The 24729-nt window shown below is 41.3% G+C and overlaps 1 protein-coding gene across 1 annotated transcript in view; it reads left to right on the top strand.

Annotated features, from left to right (window-relative positions):
* Positions 1-24729, top strand: part of LOC124805726 (arrestin domain-containing protein 17-like) — a 381347-nt gene that overhangs the window by 304387 nt on the left and 52231 nt on the right. The window contains exon 7 of the mRNA XM_047266296.1: positions 2577-2759. Within this exon, the coding sequence (XP_047122252.1) occupies positions 2577-2759 (183 nt within the window). The remainder of the gene's footprint in view (positions 1-2576; positions 2760-24729) is intronic.

Here is a 24729-nt window from a genome sequence, read left to right as displayed (position 1 = left end):
ATTTACCGAAAAGTAGCATTCACAGAAATCACTGTTACTGAAAAGTCGCAGTTTAGACCATTTATTCTACTGGTTCTCATTTGAAAACTCGGGCCCAGGAATGAAACAGAAGACTTTCAGAGAAGACATCATTTTGTACTGCAAACCTAAACGGTCGTTCCCACAAAAAGCTATGTTCACCTTACAAACAAGTTCTAAGAGAACTCTCCAGATCTGTTAGATCTGCCTAACCCGGCTAGTCCTAACTGCCAACCACCTCCGAGGAAGGTATCCCTGCCATCATCACGTCCTTCTTCAAACCAAGGAGTCTCTCTAACGGTACCGCCATCTTCGTGACCACCAATAATTACTGTTTGAAAGGCATTGCAATAAAATTAATCTAGCCCAAAACTACTTCCGCACAGAGGAAATGGTTATACGTAATTTCCGTCTCACTCTTGTATCGGGGACGCAGAAAATCGGGAGGCAATACTGTTTTTAAAATTTTAATTTATAACGTAATTCCCTTTAAAACGAAATATAGTATCATAAAATGACCTTAAAATTACAAACAAAAAATATAAACTGTGCTTCATCCTTGTTTATTATCATTATCCTCCAACACAAAATAAAACGTGTATCTGGTCCACTTTAATATGGCTGTCATCAGTGTTGCCACATAGAACGAATGTACACAGTCTCACCTGAACCCTCTCACACATCACTTGTTGTTCCCTTCACTCTGTTAGTAACTGCCCTAACTCAAAAAAAAAAAAAAGTATTCATGTACCCTCACTGATTGTTGGCTCTGTCCACATGCTGATCTTGTTTGTAATATATTGATTGAAACGGAATAACATGCGAGACAGAAGGTCTAAAAACATACAAAAACTAAATTTACTACAAAAAGCCAAAGCAAAACCTAAACGGAATGTCGTTGAAATTTATTTCAAATGTGGGCCATTTCTATAGTATATTAAAAATTAAGAACTGGATTTTGCCAAGGCTGAATATCTCGTAAGGTATCGTTGTATTTTTGTCACTGTTTCAATTGATTAATATTGGCTACAACATGGTCTTTTAGATCAGACAAGTTACTTGTATCGAAATATTTTGCCCTCATATAATGACTAGGACACGCCGCTAATCAGTGTGCGTTTCACTGACAGTAAGTAGCGACTCCAGTCTCATAAACTGACATACGGCCGGGAGAGCGGTGTGCTGACCACATGCCCCTCCATATCCGCATCCAGTGACGCCTGTGAGCTAAGAATGACACGGCGGCCGTTTGGTACCGTTGGGTCTTCATGGACTGTTCGGGCGGAGTTAAAAAGTTCTAATTAGAGTGACAAAAAGTTAAGTAATGTTCCAACAAATGTCAATAATTCTGAGAATAATTTCTAAGCACGAAAACTAAACATCAAAACTTGAATCACATGATGAAATCTCATAAGGTAAATATAAGTAAAAAGACTGACATGAAGAGACGCGGATATGTTCAAACAACTTTATACTGTTGGCGAATATGTTTGCTATATCACATCAGAGCCTGCTTTTATCATGCGAAAATCTAGGTTACGATGAGAAAATAACCTTCCATCACAAGCAGTTGATAATTATTGGTCAACTACTTGCAACTGATCTTAGGCTGACAGAAAGAGTGGAACGTATGTGGATGTGTGTTTGTGTGATTGTGTGAGCAATAGTTTGTTTGAATTTGAGTTTATATGAGTATGAGCTTGTGTGAGTGTGTTTGCGAGAGTGTCTGTTTGTTGTAGCATGTGTTTGTGCGAGGATGAATTTGTGTTGAATGTGTGTTTGTGTGAGTATGTGTGTTTGGGTGAATGTGTATTTGTGTAACAGTGAGTTTGTATTTGTGTAAGTATGTGATTATGTGAACATGAGTTTCTGTAAGTTTATTTTTGCGTAAATGTGTGTTTTTGTGAGTGTGTGTTTTCGTGAGTGTGTTTGGGGAAGTTTTTGTGAGTACAAGAGTATGTTTTTGTTAATGCGTTTTTGTGTTAAAATGAGTGTGTGGATATGTGCGTTTGTGTGAACGTGCTTGTGTGTGTTTGTGGGTGGGAATGTGTTTAAGTGAGCTGGTATGAATTTGTGTTTGTGTGATTGTGAGTGTGTGTTTGTTGGGGACAGATGCAGAAACCCACATTGACGCCCTGAACAACATACTATGTGGGTGTTCCTTTTTTGTAAGTGCATGTTTGTTTGAACTTGAGTTTGTAGGAGAGTGTGTTTGTGCGAGTGTACATGTTTAGGTTGGTTTTTGTGTGTGTGTGTGTGTGTGTGTGTGTGTGTGTGTGTGTGTGTGTGTGTGTGCGTGCGTGCGCATCTGTGTGTACGTTACTGACAGTATGTGTAGGTTCGTTGGTAGCAGATGCAGAAACCCACATCGCCGCCCTGAACGAAGTCCAATTGGTGGAGGTTCGTCACTGCCTGTATCTGACCTAATACAGAGTGTCAAGTGTCTGTGTAGTGTGGATAACTGTTGTGGTACAATTCTGTTACACTGAGTGTGGGACTAACTTTGACTGTAATCGGATGATATGTGTAACGAGCCAGTGCGTGGCGTTTGTTGGCAGAGCGGCGCCTACGAGCAGCGCAGCACAAACTCGTGTCTGTTCTGCTGTAAGAAGGGCACGGTGATCGCCTCGGCCAAGGTGAAGAGGACGGGCTTCGTTCCTGGCGAGGAGATCGCCGTCTCCGCCGACATCCTCAACATGAGCGACCGGCCCATCTACCGCACGAGCGCTCGCCTCAAGCAGGTCAGTCTGTTTTCTCGTCTGCTGTTGGCGGTCTGATACGTACAGTTTGTCAAGTCTAAATTGGACAATGCCAGAGGGTGTTGCCGGAAGTTGAGGAAGGAAGCACGGCCGTCGCATTCAGAGCCTGGGGGGTAAGCTGTCACGCTGCGGGAAAAATTCTCGCCTGCCTCCTGCAATGTAGGCACCTCGCTTAGGCAAAAGCACAAGGCACGCACGGAGGTAACGGTCGCTAAAATGCTGTTCGTAATCAAAACTGAATTCGTCTTATCTATAGAAGTGTTTAATAAAGATCCTGACTCAAACAATTACATAAAGGCCTACTTATAATCAAGAAGGGAAACGGTACGAAAGAGACTGAAGTACAACACAGTAACACAGCAGTCAACAATGACTATCTGACGCAGTACTGTCAGCTAGTAACATTTGCTGCAGCCAAAAACAAATCACTAACGCCCAGAGCATTCCGACTTCTCCTGAGCCTGTGCCGCTTGCTGCAAATGTCACATCGTGCGCTGCAAAATGAACTATATTCGTATACGTCTCGCTGTACAATGGCATTTTCTAACTTCGCGTGCTTGAATAGGACGCACTATAGCGCATCCTAAACTTCCTTCCTGCTGCGATAAATAAACTATATAAGAATATGCAAACTCCATCAGTCCTTCCCTATGTGACGTTGTGTAATGTAGCATACGTTGGATAAACAGCAAGAGTATATCCTAACAATATGTACTCGGTCGTTCGATGGTGGTTGGAAGAGATGCCTGCTTACCTCATGGCTCCTAGAGGTCTCGTTGTCTCCAGCGCAATTCTCTGTAGATCGCTGCCGTTGGGATCACTATTACTGAAACTAAAATAATGTTGAAAGTCTGATTTAAGAAAAGCGGGTGTCACCTTATTGTCCCATTGTGTTGCGATATGGTAAAACCAATGCGATATTAGAGGCAGTAAAAATTCATAAGTCACTGCTTCAATCACATTATTTAGCAAAGTTGTGGTAAGACCCTATGGGACCAAACTGCTGAGGCCATCGGTTCCTAAGCTAACACACTACTTAATCTAACTTAAACTAACTTACGCTAAGGACGACACACCCACCCATGCCCGAGGGAGGACGCGAACCTCCGACGCGGGGAGCCGCGCTAACCGAGACAAGGCGCCTAAAGTGGTTCAAATGGCTCTGAGCACTATTGGACTTAACATTTGAAGTCATCAGTACCCTAGAACTTAGAACTACTTAAACCTAACTAACCTAAGGACATCACACACCTCCATGCCCGAGGCAGGATTCGAACCTGCGGCAGTAGCGGTCGCGCGGTTCCAGACTGAAGCGCCTGGAACCGCTCTGCCACAGCGGCCGGCTCAAGGCGCCCAAGACCGCGCGGTACATAATCTAGCACCGTAACTATTATACCCTATAGCAATCTCTCTTCTTGAGAATCATTTAATGTCGTGTCAAACGTTTCCCAAAGCGCTTTTAACAGTTACCTCACTTTTAACCACAAAACTATAACTTGTTCGCTCGCTAACGAGTTGCGTCTTAACATCACGAAACATCGAGCTAGACTGATTACTAGCGACACCTGCCCGTGCAGGGTATATTTCAGGCAGAGATCCACCATCTCTGTCGACATCCGTCTTGTTAATTTGATTCATTCGTATTTCTTCTGGAAGCTTTTTAATAAATAACACTGTAAATATGAAACGTCAGTATGGGTAAAGATTCCAGTATCGTCAGCTTTGTTTTTAATAAATTATTCATTTAGTCTTATCGCTTGAAGTTAAGCATGTTGCCATCAAATTTGTATAGGAATTTTAGAGGATTGCCGTAGCTCCAGGACATAATATAGCGCTGAAACTGCAGGTCCCTGTGTCTTAAACACCTCTCATAGTGGAATGGATAACCTTCCTAACTCTTCTGACACGCACAGCCATAACAGTGAATGTACTCTGTACTGAAATTAAATTATGATGCGCAACTTCGCACAAACGTCACAACTTATTATCTGGAACGTCAGGAGGCAGAAAACTTCTGCAGAGCTGTTGCTGGTGATACTACTACGTGATCGTGGTACAGCCGGCCGTTGTGACCGAGCGGTTCTAGGCGCTTCATCTGGAACCGCGTGACCGCTACGGTTGCAGGTTCTAATCCTGCCTCGGGTATGAATGTGTGTGATGTCCTTAGGTTAGTTAGGTTTAAGTAGTTCTAAGTTCTAAGGGACTGATGACCTCAGATTTTAAGTCCCATAGTGCTTAGAGCCATTTGAACCATTTTGATCGTCTGACTCACATTCGACGTACGAATCTGGCTCGGAAGAAACTTGTTGATTAGTACAGTGTATAAACTAGCTGTTTTTTGTCAATATTTAGTCACAATTTACGTAAAAATAATGCATAATTTGTGCCAATTTGTGACAATAAATACAATTTTTCTATTTATGACTTATAACCTATGTCATTCTGTCTTAATGTGAATTTCCGGATTAAAGAGATTTTCGATTATCTGACCTATGATCCCGTCTAGTCCGCATAGACGAGCTTCCGTTGTGTCTTTAAAAATAGATGTATTAAAAATGAGTAACCGTTAACTTATTTATCATGTTCCACTGGACCATGCAAGTCAAAGTTACTTAGTAATCAAAAGACTCAACACATGGCTTATGGAATGCTGATTAGAATGTTTACGAACAAAAGAAACTACAGAATTAATAAAACATAAAAACTTGTACATAATTAATAAAACGTCAAAGTATAGTTGTGAGAGAGCCAGCTTGCTCCTGTCTCTCCTACATCAAATATCATTTAAAGCAACATTTGGTCCTGGCGGAGGTTCGAGTCCTCCCTCGGGCATGGGTATGTGCGTTTGTCCTTAGGATAATTTAGGTTAAGTAGTGTGTAAGCTTAGGCACTGATGACCTTAGCAGTTAAGTCCCATAAGATTTCACACACATTTTTTTGATAAAACAACATTAGGTTCAGTATGTTACGCGATTTTTGTGCAAGTTGCGAAACACAGTTACAAAAATGATTTTATTATATCAGGAAACTGATGAGAACATTTTCTTATTACATGGGTACGTAGGTGGATAATAAGAAAGGCAGTCATAAAGCAAGTTGAAAGATCCAACGATTAACTATGTCAAATTTGAAAAAAAGGGTAGTAGAGACGATCGAACGGAAGAGAAGAGTTTCGTTACCTAATATATTGTATGACACAGTATGGAAAAATCTTAAAGAAAGAGTGTAAGCAACGTAATCCAAGCATACTCTGTACAAGCCTCGCTACAAGTCATACCTCGGACAGAAGATACTGATGAAATCCTCTCGAGTTATCAGCGGAGTTGTGGTATAGTGTTGCCAGAACTCTCAACGAGTTTCCCACTCGTCATCTTCAGGCGAACTCGACGCCACGACTCGACTGACAACCTGAGAAGTTTTCATCAAAGGAATTCACGCATTAGTCCTGCATCACCACACAGCAAAATTATTGTTCAACAAAAAGAATGAAGAAGATGTGTAGGGGCCTTGGAGTACTTGGCGCGGCGACCATGTAGGGCACGTGCCGGGCTAAGGGCTAGGCGGCTAGGGCTGAGGGCGTCGGGCGCGTCGCGTGTGGCCGCTGCTCGTTACGGCCAAAGGTCACCGCGAGACCACGCCCTGCGTCCCTCCACGGCGCCGCGATAAGCCCAAGGCTTTCCGAAGCAACTCCGATATCAGTCTCAGCCCAATCTGTACGCAGAGCAAACTAGGAGACACACCGCCTTCACTTTATTTTAGTGCGAACTTGCAATAATCAGTCGTACAATTTCTGTTGTACTGTTTGCATGTTTCTGCTTACCGAGTGGCCATTCTTGGGACGAATGAGCTCCCAGCAGATTAATGTGAGCTATCTCTGGCAGAAATTCATCGGTATTGTGTGCTAAGTACGAGATGGTACCAAAAAGTTCAAAATGGTTCAAATGGCTCTGAGTACTATGGGACTCAACTGCTGTGGTCATAAGTCCCCTAGAACTTAGAACTACTTAAACCTAACTAACCTAAGGACTTCACACACATCCATGCCCGAGGCAGGATTCGAACCTGCGACCGTAGCGGTCGTGCGGTTCCAGACTGTAGCGCCTTTAACCGCTCGGCCACTCCGGCCGGCACCAAAAAGTTCCCGAAATATATTAATTAAATTCATTGCATGGTACCTACAAGAAACAAGAGGTAATAATAAGAACTGAAGACCAAGACAAAATTGCTAGGACTGAAGTGGATGTATGGTAGTCATGCAGTTTTTCGCCCCTGCTGTTCAATCTACATAACGAAAAATCAAGATAGAAATAAGAGAAATGTTCAACAACCAACGGAAGCATTTACTGGACACTGAACACCTGTAAGAGAAAAGTGTGCAAATTAACAATGAAGTCGTAATTGGTAAGTTTTGTATCTGTAGGTGGAGGGTGAAAAGTATTTAAACCGACAAACTCTGGGAGGTTGTAGGGGACATCAAAACAAATATTTTTCCCTAATGTTATTTTTCCCTATGAGCATTATTTATACCGGTGGAGGCAGTATTACTCTCTTCAGTTGTTAGAGGGCGTATTGCGCTCTTCAGTTGTAGGCAACTGCTGTCCACCAGTGTAGTAGTGCATTGTCTCTGTTTACTAATGAAGCGATACACCTGGAGTGAGTACACTGATATGGTAGGTGCATACTACGTATAGCACCACAACGTACGAGCTGCACAGCGGGTTTATCAACAATATCCCAATCGCCGTATCAGGCATCATATGACCTTTGTTGCTGTGTTCCAACGTCTGCGTGAGACCGAGTCATTTAGCAGATTACCTGGACAGGGACGCCGTCGCACGGTAAGAACGCTGCAATTTCAAGAAGCTGTCTTGCAGCATTTGAAGCAGGATCCGTCAATCAGCGCTTGTGCAATTGCACGTAACATGGGGACGAATCAGACGAATGTAAGAACAGTCCTTCGAGAGCAGTTGTTACGTCCATTTCACTTACAGCGTGTACACAACCTGGAACCAGTTGATTATCCACCCAGAGCACAGTTTTCGCAGTGGTACCTGGAACAGTGTGGAATGCATCCTACATTTCCACCGAGCGAGGTGGCGCAGTGGTTAGCACACTGGACTCGCATTCGGGAGGACGACGGTTCAATCCCGTCTCCGGCCATCCTGATTTAGGTTTTCCGTGATTTCCCTAAAACGTTTCAGGCAAATGCCGGGATGGTTCCTTTGAAAGAGCACGGCCGATTTCCTTCCCAATCCTTCCCTAACCCGAGCTTGCGCTCCGTCTCTAATGGCCTCGTTGTCGACGGGACGTTAAACACTAACCACCATCACCACCATCCTACATTTCCATCCTCTGTGTTGTTTACCGATGAAGCAATGTTCGGGCGTGATGGAGTCTTCAACATGCACAATTCGCATGTTTGGAGTGAAGATAACCCAAATGCCACAGTTACTAGCGCTCATCAAGTGCAGTTCTTCGTTAATGTGTGGGTCGGTGTTGTTGGGGACAGTTTAATTGGGCAATATCTGCTACCTAGGCCATTAAATGGCAGGCACTATTACAATTTTCTCGCCACAGCATTGCCAGAATTGCTGAAAGACTTCGCGCTCCATTCAAGACAACGCATGTGGTTCCAACATGACAGGGCGCCGGCACATTTCAGTCGTCGTGTGCATCGATTCCTGGACCGACGGTTCCCAGAAACGTGGACTGGCAGAGGTGGTCATGTACCATGGCCTGCTCGATCCCCAGATATGTCCGCTCTGGACTTTTATGTGTGGGGAGAGATGCGCAACCTTGTTTACGCAACTCCTGTTGCATCAGAAGAGGATCTGGTTGCCCTGATAGTAGCAGCAGCAGCAGCAGGAACAATTCTGGATACTCCTGCGGTTTTTGCCAGTGTCAGACAGAAAATGATCCGACGGTGTAACCTTTGTTTACGTGTCAATGGAGGCAATTTTTGAAAATCTACTGTAACTGAAATTGGGTTATATTAATGTGTTGTCTCTTGGTCATAAAAAAATGGAAAAGTGTTTGTTGGTTTCATTAATTTGCCGCCAGACAAATCTTCCTCTGCCGCTTTATATACTCCTCATAGGAAAAAATGATTTAAGGGAAAAATATTTGTTTTGATGTCCCCTACAACCTCCCAGAGTTTGTCGGTTTAAATACTTTTCACCCTGTACAGACAGCAACCAAAAAGTAAAATAAACAGAAGGATATAAATGATATGGAGAGCTTTTGGTGAATTAAAGAGAATTTCCAAATCTAAACTTTTAATGTGTTATGATAGTCAAATTTACAAGGGCGGCTTTCGACATGCTCGTGTAGCTTATCTTCTTGCCATCTCAGTAGCTCAGCGTGTTCGGTCAGAAGGGCTGGCTGTCCTCTGTAATAAGAAAACTGAGTGAAGAATCTAATGATGAACTTGAAGGAGTGTCATGTGACGTCCACCGAGAGCAAATAGCGGGAACAATGACGAGCAAAAATTATAAAGGAATTAAAGGCGTCTAGAGAGTCAGCTTCCGCGACAGCGATGTGAGCTGGTCACGGGTCTAATCCTTGAGGCGAACAGACGACCGTTGGTTTGGTACCCCGCCCAGTTAAAGTGCAGTTTTTTGGCTGTTTCTCACGGCCGTCTAGATAAATTCTGAACATGTTCCTAACTTTCTCCTCAGGCACGATACACAAACAGTTCAAATACACTCGGAACAAAGTTTGCACGATTCTCAGTCGGATGGTGTATGTGACTTATCTCGCTCTGATTAACTGACGGCTGTGGCGATAGAAACGGCATTAACAGCAATGTTAAATTAAAATTAGTTTTCCAAATTATGAACTACGCTACCCAAAGACAGAGAATGTGTATCATGAATTTTTTTCATGACAGTGATAAATGTACTTGATATATAGCTAGAGAAGGCCGAAATGCACGCGTTAAACTCACGCAGGCTGGCGTGAGGTCTGAAACAGGATACGTAATGAATGCTATAAAGAAAAGTACGTAGCTGATGGAATACTTAACTTTAATCCATCATTTGTATACATCGTTCTTGATGAGACTTGCTTCATACGATAAATATCAATTGCTATGGCGCCTTGCTAGGTCGTAGCCATTGACTTAGCTGAAGGCTATTCTATCTTCTCTGCAAATAAACGAGGCTTCGTCAGTGTTGCATCGCTAGCTAAGTCGTCCGTACAACTGGGGCGAGTGCCAGTACGTCTCTCTAGACCTGCCGTGTGGCGGCGCTCGATCTGCAATTACTGACAGTGGCGACACGCGGGTCCGTCGTATACTAGCTGACAGCGGCCGATTTAAAAGGCTACCACCTAGCAAGTGTGGTGTCTGGCGGTGACACCACAGTACTTTTGATGCGAAGATCGTTCAAACACTGAGAGTTGCTCACTGCGCAATGGAAAGAAGACTTCTGCAGCGCTGCTACTTGTAATAGCAAAGCCTAAAGCATTTCAAACCTATGTAATTGTGCTGTAGTTTGAAGCCTCAGATTTGAAACAATGGATCTAACTGTGTACAACATGAATGCCTGGCGCACACAGTATCCTCTATGACAGTCCTGTTCCTGTTCGTTGCAAACAGGAGTCAGATCACCGTTTTCTATAACAGTGCATGAGTTATAATAAACAGGAATAATTGCAGAAAGCCTATGAGTCGCGATGTTTCATGGATTCAGCTTCGTTATTTAACAGAATATCTAAATTACTAATTTCCCCTGCGATCTTGTTAATCAGTGACCGTCACGAGTACTAAAGTTGCTCACTGTATGGTGTTATTGCCAAGGACCGCACGGTGGATTTATAGTTAAGCAATAGACAGCCATCTTCCACGATAGAAGATTAGCAAGCTTATGAAATAGTTATTATTAATGTTGTCATGGTTACTGTGCTACTCGCCTCTGTGCAGTGTGAATGTATATTACCGCGAATATACGAATTTGCTGACCCAGAAGAGAAAGAGAAAGAAAGAGAGAGGGAGAGATACAGACAGCAGACAGACAGACGGTTAGAATGCGTGGTTTTCTCAGCTTCTGATTAGTCGCCGTTAATTTGTTGTCTGGCTCGTGATTATAATTTATTATGTGTTATAGTCTGTCAGTATTGTTTCTTTGAATGGACCGAACTTTTCAAACTAGGGAAGTTTCGTTATATATGTTCTGTTATTTAATCTTCTTAGCACATGTTAAGTGAATGCAGTGTCAAGTGAGGTTTCGAATGTAGAGAATAAAATTCAGAAAACGGTTGTTCTTTTTATTACAGAAGTTTATTGACCTACATCGCACAAAAATACTCGGGGATTACTAGTTTCAGCGAAATTAAATCGCCATCTTCAGACCATTTGTATAGAAAAATTTTTACAGGGCCAATCCATTTTGTCGACTGTTCACATTAATTTGACACAATTGTAATGTATGTAAAGATACAATTATTGAAAATTCTAACTTGAAACTAACATAAAATGCACACAAATTCAAAATAAACACAGCTCATAGAGATGACATTCCATAGTATTGTCTCTCGCCATACAGTAAGAGAGTAGCCATGCGAACAATTCACAATAGCTACAAATCATGGTCATCACATCAGGCAGCAACAGTGTGACCAAATTAGAACAATCTCATACAAGATGTTACAATGCAATAATCAGAGAATCAATTGCGTATGACACGGACGCCATCGATACTACTGATCGACTGCCTCCAACCTAACAAGGTTAGGTGCCAAGTAATGGCTTTGTTGTATGATGTAATTCGTAATGACCGAATCAGTCTCGCTGATTATCAGTCGTCACCAGTCTTCAGCTTTGCTGTATAGGCTTAATCAATTTGTTTCAGTATCATAACTATTTCGCCAAACCCCTGATTTTATAGCATTCTACCTAGTGCTTCTTACACAATTTTACGAGGCAGGTTGGTCTGCACTCGTCCTACACTTTTCCAATGAGTTCGTTTGCACTCACACACAGAAGTATTGAAGCTATACTCTTGGTGACCGACTAACCATATCGAATGTTTACGTCTAGCAAGTGACTCATTTTGGTACTGCCATGTGCTTCAGCAATGCCGGGCTGTAGGTAGTTCGAAGAGTTTTCTCTCTCCCATTCCTTTGCTATCTTGATGCGTAACAGCATGCCTGACGTCGGTTCCTGACCAACACCAGCAGTAATATCGTGGAACGAAACAACATAGTCTCAATAGACAATGATCCTACCGCTGTCGAATTCCGACACGCGCAAGTAGGCATTTCTCTTTCTTACACAAGGCATTACACGATCTTCTCACACTCAACCAACATTCAAATGCGATTTCTGAATGAGAATACGGCTGAGCAATTTTCCTTTATGTATTCACCACAATGCTGAAAATTTTCAAATCCAGTCGTGTGGTACACTCCTCGTTAATTCGAAATTTGTTGCATGTGGTCTTCATCGTGTTTATTATAATTGCCAGAATCGTAGAAAATCGATTACTTCACGAACACTTGCTCTCAAAATATCAACTACTGGTTTGCAAGGAGCAGCCTAGGAGTATTTTGTAGGCCAACCAGATAGTTACCATAAGCACAGAGCTGATAATGTTTGGTTAATTGTTGGCTCCATAGCAACATACAAAAGGTCAATCTTTGTATGTTTTATCTGTTCGAAAAAGTAAATCTAAATTACGTTTGGGTACAACAAAATATGAAGCTTTATGGTAAGCTCGTGAAACACCATGTGAGGCCTCATTTGGGTCACAAATTTGAAGTTCCTCTATGGATGATGAACTCCTATACCGCCCCTCCTCCCACTTGGATTCTAATGAAATCGTTGATCCTTGATCCATAGAAGACCCACTCAGTACATCACAATACATAAAACGAATGGTCGTGTGGTTCCTTCGAAAAGGCCGCGATCAATTTCCAGTCTATCTGTGTCCAATCACACCTTGCGTCAAGTCTCTCATGACTTCGTGATCAACGACTCTCTAAAATTCACCTTGTTCTTTCCATCAGTCGGTGGAAGTCTCAAGCAGCTTAAATAAACGTGTCATTTCAACATATTGCCGTAACTGCTCTGTTGTCGCTGAGTTAAACAAATATTTTAACGCTCATCATAATTAATAACACTGTGGTGATGAGGAAAGACGTACATCCGCGTTTATCTTTGTTCTGATTCACTATTATTCCTTATTATTACACTGAAGCAAACAGAAATAGTCTCTGTGTAGTAGTTCATTCTGGTACCATATTTAATTGTTTCTTACAACAGAGACACTGTCATTGACGGCACTGTTGTTAATGTTTCAGTTCACTGTAACTAACGTGAAGATAATTTTAGGTAATCAGTAAGAGGGGATAAGATAAGCGTACGTAAGTCAAACTAATCGACAATTTTCTAAGATTATTCGTATTAGCGTAGGGATGCTTCAAAATGTCGCCGTCATAGCTTCCATATCTTTTTCTGCTTTTTTTGGAATGAAGATTGTATTGCTAAGCATAGGCCGAGGTGTTTCTCGGGGTAGATAATGGAAGTTTGATTGTGAAATTGCAACGCCAACAAACCTAACGTCGACAGAAAAAATAAAACAACTGTAGTACCGTTACCGGACACATGGTATATTGACAGAACTGAGCTTTTTTGTTAACTTATCCATATGCTGGTGCGACCTCTGTTTGTTAGCCATTTGGATGCCTAGGAATTTGACCCATTACCTCTCAACCAGGGTGTGTCCATTTATTGACGAACATGCTTAAGGGATGTCGATAAACCGATAAAAATTATACTTATCTAGAGCACAGAAATTGAAGTACTTGAGGCTAAAAATTCGAAAACTTCGGTATTTAATGAGTGCACGAATGTGCTTTCACGTACACTAATACACTTTCAAGGTGACATTGGCCGGTATAAGATGCCAGTGCATGACACGTTAAACGTTCCAAATTGATCCGTCCAGAACTGCTGCAAAAGACATACGATATCTGCTCAAAAATATTCGGCCACCCAGATGTATTGCGTTATTGACCACCAGATGTCACGAGAAGCGGACTTTCAGTATAAAAGAAGCCGGTACTGTGGTATCAGTACAGAAACAGAACCCTCAGAAAGCGCCGTCCAGGAGCGCTCAGTGACTTCGAATGTAGACTAGTAACTAGATGTCATCTGAGTAACAAATCCGCCGGGGACATATCAACCCTTTTAAAGTACCCAAGTCAGCTGTTCGTGATGTGACTCTTAAATGGAAACGTGAAGGAATAACTACAGCTAAACCACGGTCAGACAGGCCTCATGTACTGACGGACGGACGCCATCGAATATTGCGGAGAGTGGTTGTAACAATCGCATGAAATCAGCGGAAGGAATCACTCGCGAGTTCCAAAGTGCTAACAGCAGTTCAGCTAGCACAACTATTGTGCGTAGGGAGCATAAAAGAACCGGATGTGATGGTCGAGCTAGCTAGCGACAGTTCCAGTGGTTTAAATAGCGACGCCACTGAGAGTGGGTGACTAGAACCGAGTGATTTGTGGTGATGAATCATGCCTGTCCCAATCCCATGAAATGTTGTGGGTTTGGCGAATTCCTGGAGAACATCACCTGTGATAATGTATAGTACCAACAGTGAAGTAAAGAGGAGGTGGTGTTATGGTAATGGGTGTATTGCGTACGATATAGGAATAGTTCGGAGACGATGACTGTGTGTATCGGCACTCTGTCATAAAGCAGCATCTATGAGGCAATGGTTTGGGGATAGTAGCATTCCCCAAATAAACCCAATGGAACACTTTTGGGATAAATTAGAACGCCGACTTCTCTCTAGACTCCAGCCTCCAACATCGGCTCTTGAGGAAGAATGGGCTTCCATTCCTCCACAGACATTCAGATACCTCATTGAGAGTGTCCCCAGCAGAGTTCAGTCCATCATAAACGTAGACGGTGAAACCTACTAAGGGGTGGATACTTTTGACGTGATAGTGTAGTTAGGTATGCTGCAAAAAGTAGCACTACTTTTGCCTATCATCTGTTGCGAACAGAGGTTTTAAATAGCACCCCATGCAAGCAATGGTTCTCTATTTCTGGCCGCCACTGTTTATACTATCAGCTCCCGGACTCCATGACAGTTTAGTAGGGTTCCCGACTGCTGAAGCATCAGAGGTTTAAGGAAGGCTACCGATTTCTGACGACCAAGCCATTTGAGCATTTCTGTGCTTCCTTGTTGTGGTAATAACTGTATTAACAGGTATTACGATAACTCAAAAGTACAACAGTAACCAAATCACAAGGTCACCCATGCAGCCGCTCAGGTTATATATACTACATATTCTGCTGCCATCATCTTGTCATTTGATGGAATCTCTCGCTCGATTGTATTCATGTTCTTATGTACAGGGCGTTTTAAAATGAGTATACGCGTTCTAAGGCTTTGTAGCATTTATTACATTCAACTTATAAATGGCTGTGCGGTTCTAGGCGCTACAGTCTGGAGCCGAGCGACCGCTACGCTCGCAGGTTCGAATCCTGCCTCGGGCATGGATGTGTGTGATGTCCTTAGGTTAGTTAGGTTTAATTAGTTCTACGTTCTAGGCGACTGATGACCTCAGATGTGAAGTCGTATAGTGCTCAAAGAAATTTGAACCACTTTTTTTTACTATTGAAAATAACACATCAAATGAAAGAGCAGCTGAAACAGTCTTTCTTACAAGCGTTGAATGTGACCAACATTCGTCTAACACCGAATCGATATGGGAGTTCTTCTCAAACCCTGATCAGTGGGCCTGATATAATTGATGCAAAGATGCTGGATAAGGTGGCTCAGCTAGTAGCGGGGACACACAGGTCTACACAAGAGCCTTTATGAATCCCCAACTGTACAAGTCGTATTGAGTCAGCTCATGTGTGAACGTGGAGGTCATGCAAAACAAGCCCCTTGCGGCAAATCCAGCAGTAAGGTGCAACATCGTTTAACCAATCTCGCACTGACTTACGCCAGTGAGGAGGCGCACCATCCTGCTGCCAAATAAAGTTCTATGATTCAGCTTCTTCCAGTTGTGGGAAAGACTCATAATACTAGCGCATCAAGATAAGAAACATCAGTTACAGTTGCTACACGAAAAAAGAAAGGCTCATAGACTTTCCGCCGGGATATGAAAGAAAAATTCAGTTTAGGGTAGCCTCTTTCCAACTGTGCTATCTCGTGGGGATATGTTTATCCTCAGATTCTCACATTACATTCGTTCACATTTCCACTTAGGTGAAATTTCTATTCATCACCGAAGACGACACGATCCCGATCATCTTCATTGTCATGCAGCAACGTTTTGTTTGAAGAGTTGGTACTTAAACCGAACTCTGTAGGCTTTGAAGAGCTTTTAACAACTACAAACGATAAGGACGTAGTTGTAAGTTTCTCCTTAAAGGTCTCCACACATACATCACTGGAAATGCTAATTCACGACTAATTCTCTTCCCTTTGCGTACAGGTACACAAACAAAACTGTTTGAGTTGCTCTTTCATTTGATGAATTATCTATAATCGTAAGTTGAATATAATGAATGCTGCGAAGCCTTAAAACCCGTATATTTACGATATATTGATGATTTTTACTTATGGACCGTCTGACAGCAACTGAATAAAACACAATTTTAGTGCCATAAGCGTTTCGCCTTTATTTTCTGCAAGGCATCATCACTGGCCTGGAATATGTACAGTCGTGCTCAAAAGTATCCGAACGACCTGAATTGCATTTCGCCAGATTCGCATGCAACCCACATAACGCAGCTGTCTAGCAGGTCATCTAATCGCTCCTTGGTACAGTCGTTTGACTATTGAAATTGGTTCCAACAAGTCACCACCAGAAAACACTGCTCTGTATCACGATAACTCAAGATGTAAAGTAATACCACGATACAACAAATATCAGGGAACACCTTATCACAGATAATACTGTCCTTAAGGCTTGTAAGCTCACATTTATTACAATAAATGACATACCTGAAATGTTACCACTCTCATTATTACGTCAGACACATAATGCACGTAGTGAGTTCGTCGTATTCGTGATTTCCTCTTCAAAGTAATATACCGTACTTATTATTTAACACAAAAGACATTAAAAATTTAAGTTATTCACCAGCAGCTAGTTGAGAATATGTATGAACTTCAAATGACACGACGAACCGTCTCGTTCAGCATATGGATTCAAATCCAGGTCATGCAGACTAAGCAAAGATTTCGTGACTGACGGAAACTAACAGTCATTCCTGATTAGGCATACAGAGAGTGATATACCTCGATTTTAGACAGTATCAGTTAGCAAAAATCAACTTTGAATTACATACCGCAAATGTTTTTAACGGACGCGAATTCCTACCCAGCACCTATTGTCCCTGTTAATGAGCTACGAGAGATGTTAAATATTGCTTCTTAACAAGTAACTTACTCGGAATGCCGTGAGGTAAAGCTTTGTGTTGGACAGGGATTCGAACCTAGAACCTAATCGGGTAGATAGCAAAGCACAATTAACTGTGACAGTTCGGATTTTCTCGGCAGTAGCTAGATGTTGTAACTGAAATGACGAGACAAACATTATTTTTTTCCTTCCCAGGACTCCAACCCAGCACCTATCGCTGTTATATTCTAGAGAAAACGAACGTTAAATATGGGTTTGTTGCACCAGCAGCGACATGTGAGCATGTTTGAACTAGAAATAATATTATGAAGAGTTCAGTGCTGACTGGGAATATTGATCCACACATATAGTTGTTGACTATATACAAAGAGACGTCAGCTACCGAATATTTCTCCACCAGCAGCTCGTAATAACATCTTGAACTTACAGTGATCTCGCAAATAGTTCTGTGTCTCACTGGGAGTCAAAAACGTCACATTTCGTTAGTGCTGACAACGAATGAAAATACAATAAAAATCAAAACTATTATCCACCAGCCCATAGGTGTTCTCATGCTAGAGCATAATAATACATAATGAAATCTTTAGTGCCGGGCCAGGATTCGAACCCATTCACGCGCAATATGTGGAGATGTTGAGGAATCTGCAGTTTTGAACAAACAGCAAATTGTAGCCGAGCTGTATTGTCACGAAGGGATCAAATTCCGCGTTAAGGGCGGTCTGAGTTGCATTCCCAGTTCAGAACCAATTTTATCGACATACAGAGGCTCAGATAAAAGATGGAATACGTGTCCTGTGAGCCTACACGGCGTTTGTTTCGTCACTAGAAATAAATAACTAATATAAGAAAGGTTACTGGTGATAGAGTTTCTACACGTCGCCACTCTAGACTTTATTGTGGTTCACCCTAAAGTCTACTTAATAGAGAAGGAATATCATTTTTAATGTGAATTTCAGACCACAATACCATTTTATCGTCTTCAGTTGGTGTAGCCAGAAGAGAATGGAATCTGTCTCTCCCTATCTAAAAACATTGACCGAAGTTGGAATCGAAACGAGACCGTACATATATAAAACTACCATCAGCCCAAGAGACCACCAAATCCTCTTCGCTGTGGCTCGTTTTTCTATCGTAACGCCGTTGCGCTACACTGGATGAGAATTCTGACACACAGGTTCCCTGTAGTAATTTGCAGCATGTTCAGTAAATTCATTTACTTGGTTGACCGAATCACCATGAACTAGCTGCCTCAGCTACCCAGTGCATACATTCGACTGTATTTTGTAATCACCGAAATAAAATCACGTAACTGCCACCTACGCAGAACTGCCAACAGTGTAGGATGAAGAAATTTAAATAGGAAGTGTTCCTTTCCACTTGAGCTATGCTATTGCGCTATCTGTTCGTTGAAAACATCGTGCAGTGCAAAAAGAAAAGTTGTAACTGTTTGTCTCTCGGAAGTCTAAACCCGGCAATATGCATTATCTCACTGCGCTGTGGAATGCATAAGTTCTGGAGGAATAGTTTTTGAGTTCTGAGGGTGTTGCAGCTATACGTCAGTTAGTAGCGTAATGGTAAGTGTCGCGAGTTCGAGTACATACATTGCTACATTTTTTAAAACGCAGTTCTACTGTCTGATGGAGTTATCAATGTAATGGAAATTGTAACATAATTCCCTTCACTTCTCAACCCAAAACAGTCTCATGTGAAAAAAAGGCTAACTTCTGCGACATTTTGTTCTTTTCAGGTTTAATAGACAGCCAGGCAGTAGATGCATCTCGTAACTTTTGTATTATGTATGGGGAGAGCGCATCGTGCCAAAATACGTCGGAAAAGTATTATCTACATTAGCTGTCGTCTGGTAGTGACATTTTACTCTTCTTTAAACCTTGTTTGACAGCTTTAACTCAGAACAAGTTTTCTACATGCATGTAATCAATAAACTGCATGTGCATTTTCAGACTGTTACAGATAACATCAGAGAATTCGCATATATCGTTGATGATTAATTTCTCTCTCATGTTTACTATTGTTTTAACAAAACTAAAGGAAACCTTACGAAATTTGTGAACTGTGTTATAAAAAATGAAATAAAACTACCCACGATAGCCTTACGATGAAAGTCTGTTTTAATAAAACTGAGTATCTGTACACAAGCGTGCCTCTATCGACACGAATTAGTAAAATACTACTCACTTAGATTTTGATATGGTCTGTGTTTAATTGGTTTGATGTGTTATACTCAAGAGGTATGCAAATGTGGCATTTCATGAATAAACTCATGTATTCCTAGAATCCCAAAATTTGCTTGTCAGCAGCGGAAAGTTTTGCACCATTGCACTATGGGCCGAAAGTAGTTTTTAGCGATTTTCTTATCGATGTTTGATCTGACTGCCGATAGCTCTTTCAGAGAAGGAATAAAAACGCTACAGTCAATGAGACTGGAACTGCGATCCATAACAGATGCTTTTTCACAGTTCAGCACGTTATCACAGATCTTGCAAAGAGGTATGTGTCTTAGCTTCCTCTTGCGAGACCAAAAGTGGCTAGAACTCGTAAACAGCTATTTAAAGGACGATATTAGTTGCGATTTCCACGTGCAACGACTTTCCTGGGATGAAAACCGTAAATTTACAATCTTTTGTTACACCTCAAGCGATAATAACTCAGATTATTCAATGGAAATGACAGGTAAAATCACGTGAACTTTGAGGCTTAATTCCGTGCACACCAGGAAGTAACTCGTCGATCACAGAGTTGCCAAACATACGTTGCCATGTTGCCAAATCTCAGTTACAGTACCAGCAGGAAGAAGACGAAGCGATGTGATTCTACAGCGGGCTGGGAAGTGACCATAGCTGGTGTCTCTAAGTCGCAGCTGCTACGTCCTGGAATACATAATGCGCCTGATTCGCATTTATGTAACTAGGTTTAGGGAGTGGAGCGTAATTACTAATAATACTCAGTACTGACTGCAAACTAAGCATCATAAATCAGTAACTCTCATAGTTGTTTTTATATTTCTTTCGTAAGTGTACTCAAAACTAAGAATCTCATTCACAGACGTTTTCGTGCCTCGCCGATATTCGTGCACAACAAAGAAATAAAAATAAAAATTAAAAAAGAATGTGTGTGTGTGACAGAGAGAGAGAGAGAGAGAGAGAGAGAGAGAGAGAGAGAGAAGATAGATAGATAGATAGAGAGAGAGATAAAAATAAAAAAGAATGAGAGAGAGAGTAAAAAATTGTTGTAAAAAAATTGGATCATGGTATCTAATGAACTCCTTCGTTAAAATGACACGTTCCACATCATTACGAAATATTGTATTTATGATCTATGAAACATGAATTAATCTAATCTAATCATATCATATTGATGACTAGCCATGAAGAGTCATGAATTACTGACATTTTTGCCAATACCAGTAACTAAAAATAAACTTGATAATAATAGACGACAATTTTTGTAATAAACTGGGACTTCTATCAAGACCCTTTCGTCCCTGTTAACTAACCACGCAAGATGTCTGATATACTTCCATTCTGAAGTAAGAATGTGTGCTTGCATTTAAAGATGAAGTGCATGATGTGAAGTTCTGCGACGGAGATACGAACCCAACACATAATCGGATTGTTAACTAAGTAAAATCAAATGTTACGTATCGGTTTTTCTTACCAGCTGCTAGGTGTTTGAATCTAAAATAAGGATACAAACTTTTGTGTCTAAGCGACAATCGAACTGCACGCCTACTGTGCATCCACGAATATAGCTTACGTATCAGTTGCTTACTCACTAACAGAAAGATATGTGCGTGTTTGACCAGAAATAACGACACCTATTGCGATTATTGGCAACACACGAACAGACATTAAAAACGTACGTTAATTTTCACTAGCAGGCCGGTGTGCACGTGATAGGGCTTGAAATGAAATTATGAATATTTTTGTACTGGATTAGGATTCGGACCCACATACTTACCTTTGGAGGAGACCTAGAGAAGATTGTAGTATTGGGAAAAGGAACGAAATGATTGAACTATACTGTTCCGAGAGATTCAGATCCTGGAAAGAGGAGATACGAATTCGAATCACAGTCCAGCACCAAATTTTTCAACGTCTCTGGTTCAATCAAGTACAAGTAAAATAATAGCCCTGTTCCTTTAAATGGCTATCGGTTCATCAAATAAAATAAAATTTTCTAATGTAAGTAAGTTTACTGCCGACTGTATTTCTGTTTACCATGACTTCCGCTATGTCATTTCCCAATGTAAAGCGGCTCTGCCCAGTTGGTAACGAAAGAACGTGATGTTTAATGCGGATTCTGGATTACAACGTCTTTCTCTTGAGGTTACCAGAAGTAAAGTAAATCTGTTTGTGCCACTTAAAATTAAATGCCTGAACCCACACATTGCACCTGTGATAGTTCGTTCCACCAGACCATTGTGGCCACATTTCCCGCCCCAGGAGTGTGCTATAACAGATGATGTGCTTCGCTTACAAAATTAGTCACGGTGGAAAAAACGCGAGCCTATTAAATGGTTAAGTAGAAGCAAGTTTCTGACGCGGAGATTATGCTATTCTTATGTCAGCAGGAAGTAAAGACTCTTCTAGGCATCATAGGCTCGATGTAAAGCCATTTTGAAATTTTCACAAATTCAGCAAATTTCTTAGTTCGAGAAAATCCACTGTGAAGTGTGAAGTTACCCGATAATTCGATTATTACCGGCATTATTACTATAATTTTCTTCATACCGCTGCTGGAACATTGTACTTGAAGATCATTTGATGCCTTTTGGTTACTATAGAAGTATTTTCCCAAAACAGGTTCTTTCCCTGTCTACGGAATCCTTTTCATGTTAATATCAAACATCAGCAATTACTTGTAGATTACATTAGAACTAAAGTAATTGATGAAGAAGTTACTTGATAACAAAAACGGGCTGCCTTTCTTCATTTAATTGCGCCTAGAAATGGCTATCGAGTACTACCAAACCAAAAGGCAAGAGATCTTACTGCCTTCCGATATACGTCCCTGTCAGTTCCTCCATATGATTTGGTCGACATGACCTGTTTCAAGTTGTGTATGACAGACAATGTTTTAGAAAATCAATTGTTTTCCTTTGCAATAAACAGAAAGATTTTCATTCTAAGCTATCCAAGTACAAAATTTTCGCAATGTTAGTTCAAATTTAATATTCGCTTCTATTATGTAGGAAAATATATCACAGTTGCAAAACTCGCATCAGACCCACTGACCTTACACTTAGTCGCTGACCATAAATTCTAGCTCAGAGTGACACCAGATTAAGTAACCTAATGTAGCAAATACTGTTTGCCAGTGCTCTTTCTCACCGGAAAATACGCAGTTCAATCATTTGGCTCCATAACACACTGTAACAGTAATTTCTGTGTGGATGCAATGCATACGGATTGTAGAATTTAGTGGCTCTCTCTCTTCCACTTATGTATTCAATATGCCTGACCTAAACGGGCCCTTTATCGTTACAGGCCCTGGGCAGTGCAACATCATACTGACAACAGTAATGTTCTTATACTGACAACCTGACTGTTCGTTTTACATGATTTTGTAATCATTTAAATAAAACAACATGACCTTCCAGTGGGAGACATTTCGTCCCCATTTTCTTCCGTGAAATTTGTCAGTAAGCTTTTTGCCTTCCAACCAGCGAAATGCGGCAGAGTGCGGCCGGTAAACGATTCACGAACCACGATTTAGTGCCGTTAAGACGATTTCTTTAAACATTGTCGCAGCTGAAGGAATTTAGTTTCGTCTTAAATCGTCTCAAGCAGCAAACGTTCACAGACATCTCAAATAGGAAAAAGCTCATTATCCAGGTACGAAGGTTGTAAAACAAACTTCCCACAGTTTGTGTCAGGTTGATCTTTTCGTCTGATAGCACTGTGTAAGCGTTTTGTCTAAGAGGTATCACAAGTAGTGTTCCTGTAGCTGGGGAATCATTGGTTGAAAACGAGTTTAAAACCAATGGGTACAGTACCGCTAAATATTCAAAATGATTATCAACCTAAGTCTGAGTTCATCCGCAAACTGAGGCGAATTTATAATATTGTAGCTAGATTGTGTATCCTTCCTTGAGTTGGCATTGGAAGGCGTTTACACACACTTATACAATACTACGAATACTTCTAATGCTATAGTTAACATTGCTCTCATAAACTACTTTTTTTTTAATTTTTCTGGGTCTTCAGCGTGCAATATGTGTTGTAGATATAGTCTTAGAGCAAAAAATTGACCGCCGAGTCGTTCACGTAAGATGAACAACACAGTCGTGCTCCTCTCAGAATCCTATGTCCGGCAATATGCTCGATCTGGCAACGTTGTAGACTACGGCACTTCCCAGAGGAAGTCTTGACTTCAGTCTTAGCACATCGTTCTTGACTACGACCGTAGTCTTGAGGTAAATCGCGAGACTAGCAAATACGACGTCTGGCGACCGAAAGCACACGTCGACAGAATTTGTATCCCCCTTTCCTCTCGGTGCTGAAGCTATGAGTGTAGTACAATATAATTCGCTTTCTGTCACACTGGTAATAATAGTTTGGTTCAACAATGTTTTAGCGAAAGATTTCTCTGCCGACCATCTGCCTCTGAACACCGCATGCATCTGAGTTCTCTGGGACCCGTTTACTGCCTACCGGCGGGGGCTGAGGCACTGCATTGTCTCGCCTTCTGCCGACAACATCTGCTCCACTCCGCACACTCGACCATGTAAAATGTTTTATGTTGTTGAGTGGTGACCCATAAAATCTGTCTACGATTTGTGTTTCACTCTTGATAGCAAAGGAGGCACAAAACTATTTTATTGATGATTATTTTATTACACTAGAATGCAATACATCAATGTGGCACAGAATTAATTTCATTGTTTCTGATCCAGTGCACTATAATTCAAGCATCACATTCGGTTCTTTTTCCTTTCACAGGAGATGCTTCAAATAATTTTTTACTGTCATGGATTCATATGTGTTAGTCAAGACACAGAGAGTAAATGCAATGTAATGTGTTTGGTTTCTTTTTTTGATTCTCTATGGTACATGGATGCAAAAGATTGTGTCAATACCTATCATAAAATACTCTATAGTTACTCAGGCAAATTGCTTGTGTGATATTTAAAATTTTGGATTTAACGCGACAAAATTGCCCATATTTGAAGCTACCCAGAGAAAAAGTAAGTTGCTAGAGCCGCTGTTAGCAAATGTCTGCGGGGAGTTCCTAATTGCTACTGTGGACATTTAGCAAAGAGGTCCTATAGTAATCAAGAGGTTCATTTCCTTCATACTTATCACCCTGGCATGTGAGCCTTAAGTGAAGAACAATAACTGTTATTGTGATCGCTTCTCAGTTTTGGTTATTGATAACTTGATACCAGTATCTGAGTTTAATTTGTACAGCACTGAAGATGATCACTATGTGATAGAAAATCGATTCTGCTATCAGTAAAACATCAATATTACGGCCAACGCTGACCTTACTTTTAATTTAACGTTTACGATCGTTGTGCACACAGCACTCCATG

Source organism: Schistocerca piceifrons, chromosome 7, assembly GCF_021461385.2.
Source record: "Schistocerca piceifrons isolate TAMUIC-IGC-003096 chromosome 7, iqSchPice1.1, whole genome shotgun sequence".
Classification (NCBI taxonomy): Eukaryota; Metazoa; Arthropoda; class Insecta; order Orthoptera; family Acrididae; genus Schistocerca; species Schistocerca piceifrons.
This window is presented reverse-complemented; position numbering and strand designations above follow the sequence as displayed.